The 16,525-nt window shown below is 39.6% G+C and overlaps 1 protein-coding gene across 2 annotated transcripts in view; it reads right to left on the minus strand.

Annotated features, from left to right (window-relative positions):
• The window catches only part of znhit6 (zinc finger HIT-type containing 6), a 58,729-nt gene extending 44,416 nt beyond the window's left edge, over positions 1-14,313 (minus strand). The window contains exons 1-5 of one of the 2 annotated variants that reach the window (XM_026147485.2): positions 14,089-14,313; positions 13,600-13,665; positions 10,821-10,927; positions 10,626-10,711; positions 1,798-1,901 (exon numbers count right to left, since the gene is read on the minus strand). In XM_026147485.2, the coding sequence (XP_026003270.1) occupies positions 1,798-1,901; positions 10,626-10,711; positions 10,821-10,927; positions 13,600-13,665; positions 14,089-14,204 (479 nt within the window). In that variant the 5' untranslated portion in view covers positions 14,205-14,313. The remainder of the gene's footprint in view (positions 1-1,797; positions 1,902-10,625; positions 10,712-10,820; positions 10,928-13,599; positions 13,666-14,088) is intronic. The other variant, XM_026147486.2, reaches the window with a different exon arrangement.
• Between the last annotated feature and the right edge of the window lie 2,212 nt (positions 14,314-16,525).

Raw genomic sequence — 16,525 nt, forward strand, 5'->3', positions numbered from 1 at the left:
GTTAGTTGAAAAATCTAGTGAGACAGTTGGCTGGTGATTCCTCTACTGATGCTAGGCTAACAGGACGATGAAAATATATCATATCTGTATCCTTCAGATAAAAATTTGTGCAAACAAAAAAAAACCCTAAAACATCTGACAACTGTTGAACTGAACACACAGAGTATGAAGCTGGAGTCTGCCACAAGAACCTGACAAAGCCGATGTGATGTGCTCACTTAAATCAGCACCTGCAGAACACCAGACACAGACATGACAGAGCAGTCGACTTTACAGATGGAAAAGAGGGTGGTGAAAGGGAAAGTAACAACATAAAACCAGCTGGAGGGAATGACAAAGGTTTCTTTTAGTGGCAATCCTGATTGGCACCTAATGTTGTCCCTGGGCATTTCAAGACTCGTAAAACTTTAATGTGCAGTTCAATAACAATTTCCCCCCCTCTTCCACTTCTTTATTCTTCCACTGTGGGATTAGAGAGCCAGGGCCAAACCTCAAAGAAATTGCAAAATGAGTGGCACAAGGTTGTCCAGGGAGTTAGAATAGCTGCCAAAAATGACAAGACAACCAGCGCATTTGAACAAATTTGACCAAAATAAAAAAAAAACAAAAAACTAAATACACGCTATTTCTAAAGAAAACAATAAAACCTTCGTGTCTAAATAACTGCAAGTCTGCAATATTAAATAAGCTGAGACTTTTCTGAAAGTCTCCCTGCATGCCATTTGGTTTTGGTTTTCCACTGTGCAAAGCACATCGTACCTGGCAAAAGAGGTACTGCTTCAGTCGAGATTCTAAACCATGTAAGCCAGAACTAAAAGGCAACATGTAAACACTGCAGGCTGCTGACAGGCCAGAAAGAAGCGACATATGTGCAACATAGGATGTGCAACATGGGACATGAAATTACTCAAACCTTCCAGTTTTTTCCTTTTAGCAGTCTTTTTTTCCTCAGTTCCTTCAGCCTTTACAAGGATTTAAAACCATCCTACCATGCCCCTAAACAGGAATGGGTACTATGTAAATTACTGAGTCGAGTTGAGCCGTGTCATGCAATAGAAGCTGGGCAAGAATGGAAAAAATTAACTGCAAGGTGTCCACCAGCATGGACTATGATGCCACTGATTCTCTGCAACAAGCTGGCATATGTGTCTGGCAAGCTCTAACATCATGGTAATCATCTCAGCTCATGTCCCATTTAGTATATTATAAACTCCTTTATTAACGATTTAAAGACTCTCGTGGGGAATGAATCTTTCATACACATGGTTAGAGATTCAGGATTCATCACCATGCACAAGACTGCCATGAGATAAGCGTGTGAAAAGCCAAGTCTAGATAAAACACTTCACGAGAGTGCCATCCTGTGGTAAAGTAAAACAGCACTAATCAGAAGCTCATTTTGCAGCAGATTAAGCAGGGCTTTACCAGAAAACACTAAAGTGCTGTCTTAGACAGTATGTTCAACAGTGCCTGAATGTCTTTGTAAGGCTTTTCATGGTATTCCCCTGAAAGAACTCTAAACACTTATGTTACCTATTAATATCACATTTGTTTGTGTGTCAGCAAGTTTTATTTTCTCTGGACCCTGTATAGGATGTGTGTGGGAAAATCTTCATCCTGTACATCCTTTATTATGGTCAAGATAATGACAGGGCCTTACTTTACAAAATGAAGAAAGTTACTAACTTACCTTAGATATATTCCAAAATACACTGACATTTAACTCCATCCAACAGAATTCAAAATATAACATTAACAATAATGATATTTTCTGCATTTGAGCAGGTGTATGCTTACTTTGTAAGGAAGAAGGTGGAGTTTTCTCTGCTCTTAGAGAAGGTGATGGGGAGGAATCTCAGGGTGATGTTCATCTTCCTGGCATTAGAGGCCAGTTTCTTAGACTGAAGAACAGAAAAATAAAGATGATATAGTTTCATTGTAAAGTTAAATTAATCGTGTCAATCAGCAATAACTATATCATTAATTTATTGCCATTTTAAGCACAAGTAGCAAAAATTATATGTGGTCTTTTTCAATACATTTACAATTTAGAATACAAAATGTAAAGACAAAATAGTCTTTGCAGCCCCATCAGTAGAACAACCCTGTACAGCAGTGACTCCCAAGCAGGGGTACAAGTTCTCCCGTGGTACTTCTGCAGCCAGGATACATGAAGGATGGGAGATGGGAATATATGCCAAATCTATACCAACAGCTGAAACTGTCAACTAATAAGTGTGGGTAATGGTTGGCTAAATACAATAAATATACAATAGGTAAACATTTATGTTAAACTGGTACCGAAACATAATGTATAAACCATACAAAAGATTCACTACATGCCATGAAATGAATAGCTGTCAAAAAAGTATGAATGAATGGATGAACGACTGAAATGATAAGCTGTAGTTAAAATGGTTAAATAACCAAAACCACACAGCTGAAAGAAGTCAAGATAAACAAACGAGTTCCAAAGCACACACCTGACCCTAACCTGTGAGTGACATCTGTATGAACAAGATTGGGAGCCAGTATTTTCTAGTATCCTGATAATTCCCATTAGTTCTACAGTACTGTGGAAAAGTGTTAAACCATTCCTCATTTCTTTATATTTTGGTTCCAAGAAGCTAGCCCTTTTTTTCCATTTAGTCATTTTGTTACTAGTGGTCTGCCACCTAATGATAAAACCTAATGATTTGTTCCCATTTTGCAGTGTAATTAAAAAAAATGCCAAAGAAAACACAGCAAAGCAGGAATAAAAATAATTTTTTTGCACCAACAAGGTGATTCCCAAATAACACTTAGATGAAAACTTGGCACATCGTACACTGAGGAAAGTGGAAAACAAACGAAGTAGTGGCAGGACTAAAAAAAGCTATGATAAACTGTCCTGGAGAAATATGAAAAAAATCCAACAAGGGCCTGACAGAGGACCTGAAAGACACATCTGGTCCTTCAGTTGGTCCATCTACTCAGGTCTCATGGGGAGGATGAATCCAAATTTGACATTTTTGGTTCAAATTGTAATTATGTATAGAAGAGGGCAAAGGGAGGAGGGGTACAACAGTGAGAGTTACAGCCATCTGTAAACGGCAGATGCCCTGGCATGGTTTGAGTATCTTGTCTAAACTGATGGAATTATAAACATAGAAAAATATTTTTAACAACTATGCAATGCCATCTGGAGAGCATCCAATTGTCAATGGCTTCATTTTTTTTCTGCATGACAATGATCCCCAACACATTTGGCAATGCAGTAAAATCATACCTGGATAGAAAATCACAATCTGTCATGGACTGGCCTTCCCCAAGCCAAGACCTCAACAAATATTGAAGTGGCTCATCTTGAAAAGAGAACAGAGAACATCCAAAATGGCCTGTATTTGTATAGCGCTTTACTAGCCCCTAAGGACCCCAAAGCACGTTACACATCCAGTCATTCACCCATTCACACCCACATTCACACACTGGTGATGGCAAGCTACATTGTAGCCACAGCCACCCTGGGGCGCACTGACAGAGCTTTGTCCTTCAAAAAGCCTGGAGAACTAATCATGAAGAAACTATGAGAAAGCCTGTCTAAGAGAATTCAGACTATGTTGAATATTAAAGATTGTCATACGTCTGTGAAGGTTCTCAGTCATACAGGTCATCATAGTTTAAGGAGCTTGGAAAGAAAAGCATCTGGACTTTTTAAAGTTTTCTTGAAGACGTTTCATCCAAGAAGCTTCTTTAGTTCTAAGAGCAATTCGTGGACAGTTCCAGATTTTAAACCCTATGGGAGTGTCCCCAAGAGGGTCATGGACCTCCTATTGATCCTCTACCTAATCACATGACCCAAGGTGTGAAATGAGGTGTGGGTCACAATCAGCCAAGCTATCGGGTGAACCCACCTAGCCCCACCCTGCCACGTGATTTACTGAGGTCATATAGCCCAGGATGTGAGTGGGCATTAAGGCCTCTGGGAAGGGATCTCAAAACTGGATTATAGATGGCAGACAGTTGGAGTCGTAAGCCACCGCCTCTGTTCAAAGATGGTCGTTCACAGTGGATTACGAACCTTCACAGACATGCTCGTTAAAGACTGTCATACCAAATACTGCTTATTAGAATCTCATCTCATATAGAGATCGAAAATGTGACGTCAAAACCGCAAAGGATTGTAGGTACGAGTGGCAAGTGGTACTAGCGCACGCAGGCTTTCACAAGAAAACAGTCACACAGCGATAAAAAGAAACACAAAGAATGGCAAGAAGCTGTTGTATTATTAACTGCAAAAGCTCGTCGCATGATAGCCACGGGAAGCCGACGCGTAACGGTTTTTATCTGATTCTGTCGTGGAAGAGAAATTGTTCCAACCATGTTTCCGAAGTAACAAAGAACTGACGGATGGCCTGGATTGCAGTTATTCGAAGACCAAATATAACGTTCCAGCACACTCCAGCTCACATGTTAGTCCGCTCCAAGCATTTCCACAAATGTAAGTCTTCTGTTGTAGTCATTACATAATTTATCATAACATAATTGTTGATGTAGGTTACAAATAAGTCTTATATTGATTTGAATTCGTTGCGCTATGCTGCTTTGTTCACTGTGGCTTTGCGGGCTAATGTTTGTTGTGTTTTGTAGGAAAACCAGCCTACAAAATGCTGGAATGCGATTCAGACTGGGCACCCTCTATCAACCTGGGTCATACCGAGTTTAAAGCTGCTACCACAGCCAGATTTGATCGGTTAAGAGAGAGAGCGAGATCAAAACAGCCACGAAAAGTCCTGCATATATGTGCCCAAGTGTTGTATTGAAGCAATCAAGTGATGAATAACTGTTTTCCAGTATGTTGTTTTGATATGGGTTTTTTTTTTTTTTTTGCACAGTTGACTTGTTTTTCACCAAAGCAGCTAATAAAGCACAATGGAATACAATTTTGCCTTTTTCTTGTAAGATTCTATAATAGAATAAAACAATAATGCCAGTTATAAATAAAGACAATAAATTGAATGAATTACGAAACACTTATTTTTATTTCTATTGGATCTGAAAATGTTGTGTAATACTACAACCTGAAAAGACAAATAAATTGCGTTGGCCTGTACAGGAGGTAAAGAAAAAAAATTTAACAACAGCTGTAAAATGGAATAGTCCAAATCACCAAAGTAAACTGGACCTGAGCTTGTTGCAGGGATCTGAAGATACTAAACATTTTGTGAGTGTATGCACTCACACTTGGGACCATATAGTTATAAATATGTGCGTGATGAAAGCTGTGCAGCACGGTAACATCTTTAGTCCACTCTGTATGCTTGTATGGGTCTAACCCTAGGGCTGCTCGATTATGGCAAAAATGATAATCACGATTATTTTCACTGAAATTGAGATCTCGATTATTTGACGATATTTATTTAACAATAACAATGTATTGAATAATGGCTTTAAAGATTGTCATAAAATAGTGTGCAAATACTGATAACAGTGCAAATGTTTGCAATATAAAAAATAAATGAAAAATGTAAACATCTATGTTTAGTGAACTTTGCAGTGTTGCTCTGTGGTGCAGCTACGACACTGTAGCAGAGTTTACACACTATGTCTACTTGATCCACGTCTGACTCCGCGAACCCATAATGTTTCCACACCACTTAAGTTTTTTTTTTTTTTGTTTGTTTTTTACCTCTCTTTTCAACCAGCGGCAGTCACTCTCCTCTCCAAATAACTTCTGCTTAGCTTTCCGAGCTTCCGCTTCCCTCGGGTCCCCTTAATCAGTGGTCCCCAACCCCCGGGCCTCGGACCGGTACCGGTCCGCGAGTCGTTTGGTACCGGGCCGTGAGAGTTGAGGCTCAGGTGTGAAATGTATAGTTTTCAGGGTTTTTATCGGTTTTCAGCGTTATTTTGTTATCGTTTTTATCGTTTACTCGGTTTTCCTTGGTCTTTTCACGTGTGTTAGTAATAATGTTTTCGGTACCGGTACTAGTTTTATTTTGTCGTATTTATCTGCGGCACCTTAAAGGCCGGTCAATGAAAATATTGTCGGGCATAAACCGGTCCGTGGCGCAAAAAAGGTTGGGGACCGCTGCTCTTAATTGTTGTGACACGTGTTCGAAATGCAGAGAGGTGCGCTCGATTTGCCACACGGAGCAGCGCGAGAGTAAAGTACGAGGGAGGGGCTAATAATCAGCTCAGTCATTTTTAATGATCGTTGATCGTGTTCTCCTTCGTTTTGTACACAACCGTTTTTGGGGCAAATAAAATGTAAACATGGTGCTGGAAAGGCTAGCGCTTGATGCAGTGTTTTGAATTTGCTGCCACTCGTACCTAAAATGCAACGCGTGAAAGTCACGTGGTCTGTCAATCTCTGTTTTCATAGAGAAATATAAAGCAATGAGGGGTCCCTCGAGGCATTATGAAGATCCCAAAGCAAGTAGAACCAAACAGCTAGTAGACTCTAAGAAATATCTCTGCAACATACATCTAACAAAACAGCTGTCAATGAAACAAGAAATGGTGTTGAAGACAGCCTCTATTCCTAGTAAATAACAGATAAGTTGGATCCTAGGCTGACCTTCCAGTTCTGTGAAAAAGTCGTTGGGGCAAGGGGGTATTGTCACGGTACAAATACATCCAATTACCAAACATCTGTTTTACGCCAATAACTACAGCTGTGTGAGTTTCATTAGCAATCAAACCAAAGATGGCCTGAACTCCTACTGCCCTCATCTAAATTTGAAAAGACAAGCATTTCCTTTCTGGCTCCTTTATCACTTCAGATTGGCAGTAAGAGACAGTAAAAAAGATTTATTAAAAAGGTGCGGATATACAGGGCCAGTAACAGATTACCGCACTTGCAATGTTCTGGAGAAAAACCCAAATCCCAGAGCTCATCATGCGCCAAGCCTTTATCTTTCCCTGAGAATAAGCCTCATTATTTTGATTGATCTATAACAGCTGAAGCAGTGACTGCTTCCCATAAAAGAACACAAATTACTTCAAGCTATCAAATGCCACTTGAATTGGGCTGCAGTAAAAGAACAGGTAATAGCTGGTATGAAGTATTACACAAAAGAATGTCAGTGGTTTGAAGAAAAAAAAATGTTTAAATTGCGGAACTGCAGCCACAAATTACACAAGCAAAGCAATAAAAGCACAAAGAGAAAAACACTTATGGGATATTGGATATGTCTGATGTGGATCTGACACTATTATTACTTTAAGATGTATATATCATATCGGTACATTCATCGACCATTTTCTTAGGTACACCTGTTGAACTGCGCATTGACCCAAATATATAATCAGTAAATCAAATCACAAGTACAAGGCAACGAAATGCAGTTTGCATCCATCCAGAAGTGCTCTAGCAATAATATAGATATATCACAGAATATGGGTCTATTATAGGTAGAGCTGGGCGATATGAGATTTTTTCATATCACGATATGTTTTTTTCATTTCAGGCGATAACGATATCTATCACGATATAAGCCAAATAACTATATTTGTAAGATTTAAATGTGCCGTTGCTCACAAGTAAAATGTGAAATAATCAGCAGCTTGTTTTTATTTAAATATTTATTTCCCATAATAAGTTCAACAGGGTAGATGTACTTAAGGAACATGAGACTTTTTCAGATAAATAAAGGCAAATATTGCAAACTACACAAAAGGCAGCCGCTAAAGCGTTTAAGTTTCAAAATAGAACAAACGAAACAGACTACTAAATTGTCAATTCCACTTAGAAACAAAATATTAATTCTAAAAATAAATCTTAGTTTGTTTTACAGAATAACAGACAAAACTGACTAACTTTTGTCAATATCAAATAAACTGAGAACTAAAAGGAAATTCTCAATCTCTCCTTGTTGTATAGCTGAGCTTTTCAAACAGTTTTAACAGTTACTTTAGTCTGACAAAAGCCGAATGACGAATTAGCGCTTCCAGTCAGAGACTGAGGCTACGTCCACACGTACACGGGTATTTTTGAAAACGGAGATTTTCCGTTTTCGTTTTAAAAAATAATCCCGTCCACACATAAAGGCAGAAATGAAGGAAAACGCTGCTATGAACATGCCAAAGCAGCAGGTGGCGCTAGATTCCTAACCGTGCAGAAATGTTGGCCAATCAGAAGTCTAGAAGCCTCGGTGGGAAAAAGTAAACAAAGCTGGGGCATAGAAGCAGAACCGAGTCGTATGTGTGGACGGACAGTAACTGTGTGTATATGTAAGCATTTAAACACTGCAGAGAGTAGAATTAACAGTAACAGTATTGTAGAAATTCATTTCACCGAAACAATAACGTGGCGCACAGTGTGACGCATGCACCAGTTTATTGTATTTCCAGACTTGCTTTCGGCACAATTTACAGTGCACGCTACTCTTGTTTTTTGTCAGACTTGAAATAGCCGAAATACCTTCACACTACGGAACTTCTATGGCTCTTCCGTTCGACAATCTCTCCGGCATTGGAACCATCATCTGTTTTCTCTTCGGTCACGCTCGGTTGATTTTTCTAGTCGGCACACTCATTTCCTCCATTACGCGCTGGCTGCTTCCCAAACAAACACACGTGCGGCTTGGCACTTGTGCTGTACGTAACAAGTCACGCGACATGACGCTGCGGCTGCGATTGGTTCGGCTCTGCGCTACTTAGTTTGGATTGGCTGACCTTTTTTTTTTTACTTTTTTTTACTTTTTTTTATTTTAAGAGGACAAGAGCGGCGAGGTCCATCGCGATAGCTTAATTTCTCTATCGAGTAAAAGTTATATCGCGATACATATCGTTATATCGCCCAGCTCTAATTATAGGTATGTTACAATGTACAATGGAGGTTATAAATATGGTTAGAAATATGAAAACTATACAGAAATATGAAATATGAAAACTATAAAGATTGTAGATATACAATTGCGAGTATTAATAAAGTTGTAAAAACTATAATTATTGTATTGTACAGTATGATTGTCTATCCAGCATTTACAGTAGTGCAGTTGAGATCATTGAGATGGATATGGATAAATTATGCAGTAGTTAGTTATATAAAGGGCAAGTGGTTGTAAGTTCAATGGTTCAGTGTTATTATTGTATGTATGAGGGTACAGTTGGCCATTTGTTTGTTTTGTCCAATGTGTGTGTGTTCTGTTATGGGCGATCGTGGCTCAAGAGTTGGCAGTTCGTTTTGTAATCGGAAGGTTGCCGGTTCGAGCCCCGGCTCCGACAGTCTCGGTCGTTGTGTCCTTGGGCAAGACACTTCACCTGTTGCCTACTGGTGGTGGTCAGAGGGCCCGGTGGCATCGGTGTCCGGCAGCCTCGCCTCTGCCAGTGCGCCCCAGGGTGGCTGTGGCTACAATGTAGCTTGCCATCACCAGTGTGTGAATGTGTGTGTGTGTGAATGGGTGGATGACTGAATGTAGTGTAAAGCGCTTTAGGGTCCATAGGAACTAAGTAAAGCGCTATACAAATACAGGCCATTGTGTGTGTGTGTGTGTGTGTGTGTGTGTGTGTGTGTGTGTGTGTGTGTGTGTGTGTGTGTGTGTGTGTGTGTGTGTGTGTGTGTGTGTGTGTGTGTGTGTGTTCAGTCCCTGCGTTTAATGTGGGTGCGATGTCAGGAGGCATGGTGATGGTGAGGAATATCAAATGAGGATCTTTACATGTGTGTATTGCTGCTGACCATGTGAATTCCTTTTTGAGCCAAGTGTTCCCTGATGGCTTCTGATGGCTGCTTCCAGTAGCATAATGAGCCATGTCACAAAGCTCAAATTATCTCACGCCAATGTCATGATGATGAGTTCACTGTACTCAAATGACCTCCACAGGCACCAGATCTCAAATCAATAGAACACCTTTGGGATGTGGTGGAACAGGAGATTCTCATCACAGATGTGCAGCAGCTGCCTAATGCTACAAATTATGAATCAGAGTTGGAGGAATGCTTCCATCACCTTGGTTCAATCTGGTACTAGCAAAGTGTATTTAATAGAGTGTCAACTAAGTGTATGTGCTCCACACTTTTAAAGGGTTTTGGCTTTTCTACAAGGTTTCACCAGGGGTCATAAACAGTTCTCCAACAAACTGTGCTTATCTGTTATTCTCCTCATCAGGTAGCTCCACATGTTTGATTTGGCAGATTTTTGACAACTGTCACACTTCCTTATGAAGGGATTTGGGTCTTCTCCCAGATTTAAAAAAGGGATTTTTTTTTTTGCTTGTTAGGTAAATATGTAAACCACTACACTATTGAACCAGTCTATTAGGACAAGATGAATAAAGGTATATGGTTCTAGTAAGCACCATTATTTTAAATAGCACACGTCCTCACCAAAGCAACCCACCCTATTTTAATTTATTATACTAACATTTAAAACTCATATTTAAATCTTTTTTATGTTTGTAACATCATAAAACAAATAAAGGTAAACATCTCCCCCAAATATTTTATTACTGGGCTTACTCTGAGGGGCAGAACGAGTTGAATTCAGTGGAAATCTAAGCTAGAATGGGCCACAATTATTAGTGTTTGTTACTAAAAACAATACAAGAATTTATCTGTACTCCATTCTGAATTCATGCTCACATATGCCCAAAAATTTAAAACAAAACAACATTCAACACACTAAACCTATCAACACAGGGCTTACTTTGACAGTGACACGAGGAGCCTGGACGAGGTTGTCTCTGGTGGCACCATCAGCAAATCGGCCAGTATCCTCCAGAAACCTGTAATCTACAGTTGAGACAAAGGGCCAATGGTAATTATGAAAATGAGAAAATAGCACATTTCTATGATAACACACATTAATAGAATGACTTATACCAGCAAAGAGGCTGCTCACCACTGAGAAGTGCCATTTCATCAAATTGTGACAGTGTCACAAATGCTGTTTTATTTCTAACGCCACTGCATCCTGAAACTTCCTTGTGCTTCTTCACACACGGCAAGCTACAAAAGATAAACGGACAGTCATGGTAGGCAGTCATTTCCTTATTCAATTCAATTCAATAAAACTTTATTGATCCCAAAGGTTGACCCCGAAGGAAATTGAGTTTAGGTTGGAATGATTAAGCCAGTTCACAAAAAAGGGCACTGTGTGAAATGTAAATAAAAACAGAATGTAGAATTGTGCTAGTCAATGTAAACCATAAATCCTTGCCTGAAAGGGAGCCAAAGAAAAATGTTAAAAACAAACAAACTGTACTGTTTTTTTGTTTTTTAAAATAACCCAAAGGAACATTGGGTAATACTGCCTGACGCGGGATGTTTGACATTTTTAAATAATACAAGATTAAAGATGATTTTGGTAGTCAACTAACCTGTCAATTTCTCTTTGATCATTCAATGATTATTTCAGTATCTCACCTGCTCAACTCTGTGAATCACCCTGTTGTCTCATCCAACAGCAAATTAAAATAGTGACCCAGGGAACACATGAATTCAACTCAAAAGGACCGTCAAAATAAAAGTAAAATAAATACAAATATTAAGTCCAAAATAAGAAGTTTCCAAAGTTTACAGATAAATCAGTTCATGGATTCACAATTGCAGTGGACATGCTCTGGAGTGAGGCTTGCTCTTATCTTTGAGATGATGTTCCCAGCTGCAGCTGATAACCAGGCTAAACATGCTCTCTGTCATGACTTCAAGTGTTGTTTTTGAAAGATCTTAACCCTTTAAAGCTTGTACCATGAAATAATTGCCAGGAAAATCCTAATTTTTCAAAAGAAAAAAAAAAAGGAGTATTTATTTAAGCTTCTGACGTTAAAAAATACAATAAAAAAAAATCTTAATTTGTATAAATTAGTTTCGATTTGTATCATATTTGCTACACGTTTGGCATTTGTTTAAAAATATATTGTGCAGTTTATTTGGGGTTTTTTGGGAATTGAACTGATGATGCAGAAGTCTTAAAAGCTCATGTATAAAAGGAGATCTACGAGGCGTTGGGGGGTTAAATATAAAAACGTACACTCCTTCACACCAAACACAAAAACCTTGGCATGACTAGGCCAGTTTTCGCACTCTTGCTGAAAGACGGATATCTGGCCCAAGTCATACCAGAGACTGTATTCCTAGAAACTATGTAAAAGGAATGCTGAATGATGCCCAAAACAACAGGCAACAATACGAGAGTGGAAAGCACATTTGTTAGCCCCCGTCAGATAAATCTTAAAGAAATGTTTAGCAATATAATTTTTGTACTATTCAGTATTAGAAGGTGAAGTTGTAAATGCTTTAGCATCGACAGAATTCCAAGAATGGGCAACGGACCATTGAGATTTTGTGAGGCATGCTGTTCTGAGGCATGCTGATGCTGGACATGAATCAAAGGAAAGTTCAGAAAGTAAAAACAAAAACACGGCCATCTGTCAGTCATCGATAATATTTATCTGCACGTAAGGGTAGAAGATGTGGAAGATTGTAATTCTTAGGTTACCGGGTATTTTTTCCCTCTGTTTTTTAAATAGCGATGGAAAACAAATGGAAGACAGAATTATGCTATCCCAGTGGAGCTTTAACACTACAAACACAAAATTGTCTGTGATGACATTGTAAATGTTATGTCTCTTTTTTTTCCTGCATGAAATCTTGGACCTAATAAATTAATAAAAAAAGATTGTGCGATGTGATTAAATGAACAGTTAACTTCAAAAATGTTGGAACCATTTTCCATCAGTGCAATGGCCAATCTAGAAGGTAGTCATTTCAGCTTTTTGCCAATGACAAAAAGCTGAAACTACCACAGCACTATTAATTGCTTGGCTGAAAAAATGGGAACCTCTGGTGTTATTGGCTATGGGTCAGACTCTGGCAACTAGTTTACAAAGGACTGCCATACACAACCCGCTAACTCTGTCATGAGTTTCTTTGGACAACTTGTCAAAATGTCTGCTTCTCAACTGCACTACCTTAAGGGAAAAGAGGTAATGACAAAGGCTTCAGAATTGGGGGTCCATTCACAGGTGCAATTTGAAATGAAATGATCACAGCCCAAATACAGTTTAGAGTGTCCACCACATACCTCATTAACCATTGAGGAATAAGTGCCATTTCTATATACAGTCAACAGAGTATGAGAGCTGGAGTTAAAATGTGATTGGACCTCACTTATGAATGCTGTCCAGTACACTCATGCATACAGAAGTACTGTTTATTCTATGACAGTATTTAAAACTTAATTGACATAGATGACTTAAGATGCCAAAATCTGTCCTTTTCCATGGATTATTATTATTCCACAGCCCCACACTGTGCTCTCTGATAGGTGAAAGCAAACAATGCAACACCAGTGGGACACTTTACAAGGTGAAAATGTGTTGCAGTTTTAAATTACTTCACAATAAGGTCACTTTCTATTCCACTTAAAATATTTGTATATTAACAAATTTTTAAAAGAGTATCAATAAATCAATAACAGCCACATCCTGGAAGAAGGTCATGAAAGAATAAGAGAATAAACTTCTACATTTTGAATTTATAAAGGTCTAAAGAGGTGAAGTCACCCAGTGGTTTACAAAAGCACAATTAGTCCTAACCACATTATGGATAAGCAGCTTCGTTTTTGTGTGTATTTGCTGCTAAGGCTTTAGCACTTAATCAGAGGATATTCATCTCACCTGCAGGAATGAGTAAGGCAGGCTGGACACCTGTACTTGGCCTCCTCTGATCCGCAAACACCACAACTGCAGGACATACAACACGTCAAACTGTGAGTGTGTTTAACAAGTAACGGTGCTCAACACGCACACATAACCTGTAGTTGAGCCAGAAAATGTTTTGTGTGACAAACTTTAGGAGATATACTTAATATATACTAAAAGGTTAAAGTAAGTGTTAATAAACGAAGAAGAAACAGAGTGAAGAGTTTGGCTGTGGTGGTCTCACTTGAAGCTAACTAATAGCCTGCTAACTTCATAACTGCCTAGCATAAACATATTACGATAAGTAGCATCTGGTATGGGACAGCAGATGTATCTGCTACTCGGTTAACAAATATTAGGATTATGCCGACTCTGAGAAGTGAAGCTGAGCAAACAATCTTTACAGCAAACGCAAAATATTGTCCTAGTTTTGTGGCTGAGCTGCAGTCGGTTTAAATCGCTTACCTGGAAAGAGACATCTTTCTTTTCTTCCCTCTCTCCTCTTCTTCGGTGCTGCTATTTTCGACTTTGTTCTCCGCGGATGACATTATGTGTGCTGTTGGAAGAATTACTGCGCTCATAACGGGAGAATTGTAGTTGCACGCGGACGAAGCGACACGCCGGGATCAAAACAAATGCTCTTCCGCCCCGGTGCCAGCACGTGGATACAAGTTCCGGTTGGAAAATGTGCTCATTGGCGCCTCTCGGTGTCTGCGCGTCAGAAATGCATCCCATGATCAGCTCGCCAGCACTGTTTTTGTTGTTGTTTGTTTGTTGTTATTTTTGGTCTCTGTGCCTGCCAGTGTATCCAAGCTTAAAATAGATTGAAAATAGACACGGATAATAGAATATGCAAGAAGTAAGAGCAATAATGGGTCGCTGGGCAGGATAGTAGCTACATCAGACCCTCTCACAAGCTCCAGCACTTATTTGAGTTTCTTTTCTCACGAGATTTCTATGTGTGTTTATATAGGCTGTGTTTATTAAAGGAGTGAGTGATATGAATTAAAGAAGATTTCTTTAAGCTGTGTGTGTGTGAACAAGAGGGTACATGCCCATGCACCATATTCAACATCCCTCAAAAAACTGATCAGCAGTTTGGAAAGAAAAGTGAATTCATCCATCCATCGATCTTCTTAATCACTTCTCTAATTGAGGATCGCAGAGAAGCTGGAGTCTATACTACCTGCACTCCCTGAACTGGTCGTCCTATTGTATGACCAAAACATAAAAACAACCATTCATGCTCACATTTGCTCCTTGATTTAGAATAACCACTTAATCTAACATGCATGTCTTTGGACTGTGGGAGGAAACCACAAGAGGCACAAGAGGAAAATGCAAACTCCACACAGAAGGGCCTCAGTAGGCCACTGCATTCGGACGCTATTACTGTGATTAACCGCTGCATCATTGTGAATTAATTGAATTCGTTTTATAAAATGACAGTGTCACTTTTTAAAGTTAAATAAAGACTTTGAAAACTCATCAGATCTTAACTGGAAAAAAAATCGCGCTGGATATTTATACTGATGTGGACTGGGTAAACGAACGAAAGGATGCTATATCAACTGATACCCCAAAAGGTGAAAAAATGACACAGCAGACTAGTCCATTTTGGGGCGTGCTGAAAACATCAGAGCATGCTCCTAATGGCATGACAGATGGTACCCTGGAGGAGCTTCACTCAGATCTGTACATGACTGCGCTGCTGAACAGCGTGAGAAGCAAACTGACAGAACTTCCAGAGCCGTTCTATTGGATTCAGGTCAGGCAAGCGTGGGGGGGCAGGCAATGATGTTGTTTCATTCATCTTCCAGGAACTGCCTGCTTCCTCTCACCACATTGTTGTGCACCAGCAGGAAGCCAGGACTCACTGCACCAGTATAGGATCTGACAATGGCTCCAAGGATTTCATCCTAATATCTAATGGCAGATGTGTCGAGATGCCAGACGATGTTACAGGCAGCCTAACACTCTTTACAGTTTCTCCAGACCCTTTTACGTCTGGCAGATGTGTCCAGGGTAAACCTACTCTCAACTGTAAGAAACATGAGGTGCCAATTCTGGTTTTCTATGGCAAATGCAATTAGGGCTCTACAGTGTTGGGCAGTGAGCACAGAGCCCACGGCAAGATGTCAGGCCACACGCCACCCTCATGAAATCTGTTTCTGATAATTTGGTCAGACATTCACAGCAGTGGCCTGCTGGAGGTCATTTTGTAGCTCTGGCAGTGCTCATCCTATTCCTTCTTGCACAAAGGAGCAGATACAGGTCCTGCTATTGGGTTAAGGGCCTTCTACAACTATTTCATCTTTCTTAGAGAAACAGTCTGTCTCGTGGAATCTCCTCCTTATCTCTTAAGACTGCTGGGAGACACAGAAAACCTTCTGGCATTGGACATATCGATGTGCCATCCTGGAGTTGAACTACCTGTGCGAGCTCTGTAGGGTCCAGGTATCACCTCATGTAACCAGCAGTGACACAGACCTTGCCAAATGCAAAACTTGTGAAAAAACAAAAGAGACGACGAGGAAAAGAAAACACCTGTGGCCTCCACTTATAAAAACCATTCCTCTTGTGCAGCTCGTCTTATTGTTGCCCCGCTAGTGTGCCTGTTGTTAATTTCATTAACACCAAAGCAGCTGAAACCCCCTCTGCTACTTACCTGACCAGATTAATATCCCAGATTTGATGCTGATTAAAAAGTGTTCCTTTAATATTTTTTAGCAGTGTATTTTTATGGTTGTAACATTAGGGGGGAAATTTTTTACTTAAGTAACACTGGGTGCAGATCTCAACCTGTTATTGTGCACATCTGAAACTGATAATGAGGTATTACTCCACCACTCTTTATAACAAGTATGTCCTTCATTCAAAAAAAAGGTAACAAAACCACATG

This window comes from Astatotilapia calliptera, chromosome 17 (genome assembly GCF_964374335.1).
Source record: "Astatotilapia calliptera chromosome 17, fAstCal68.1, whole genome shotgun sequence".
NCBI lineage: Eukaryota > Metazoa > Chordata > Actinopteri > Cichliformes > Cichlidae > Astatotilapia > Astatotilapia calliptera.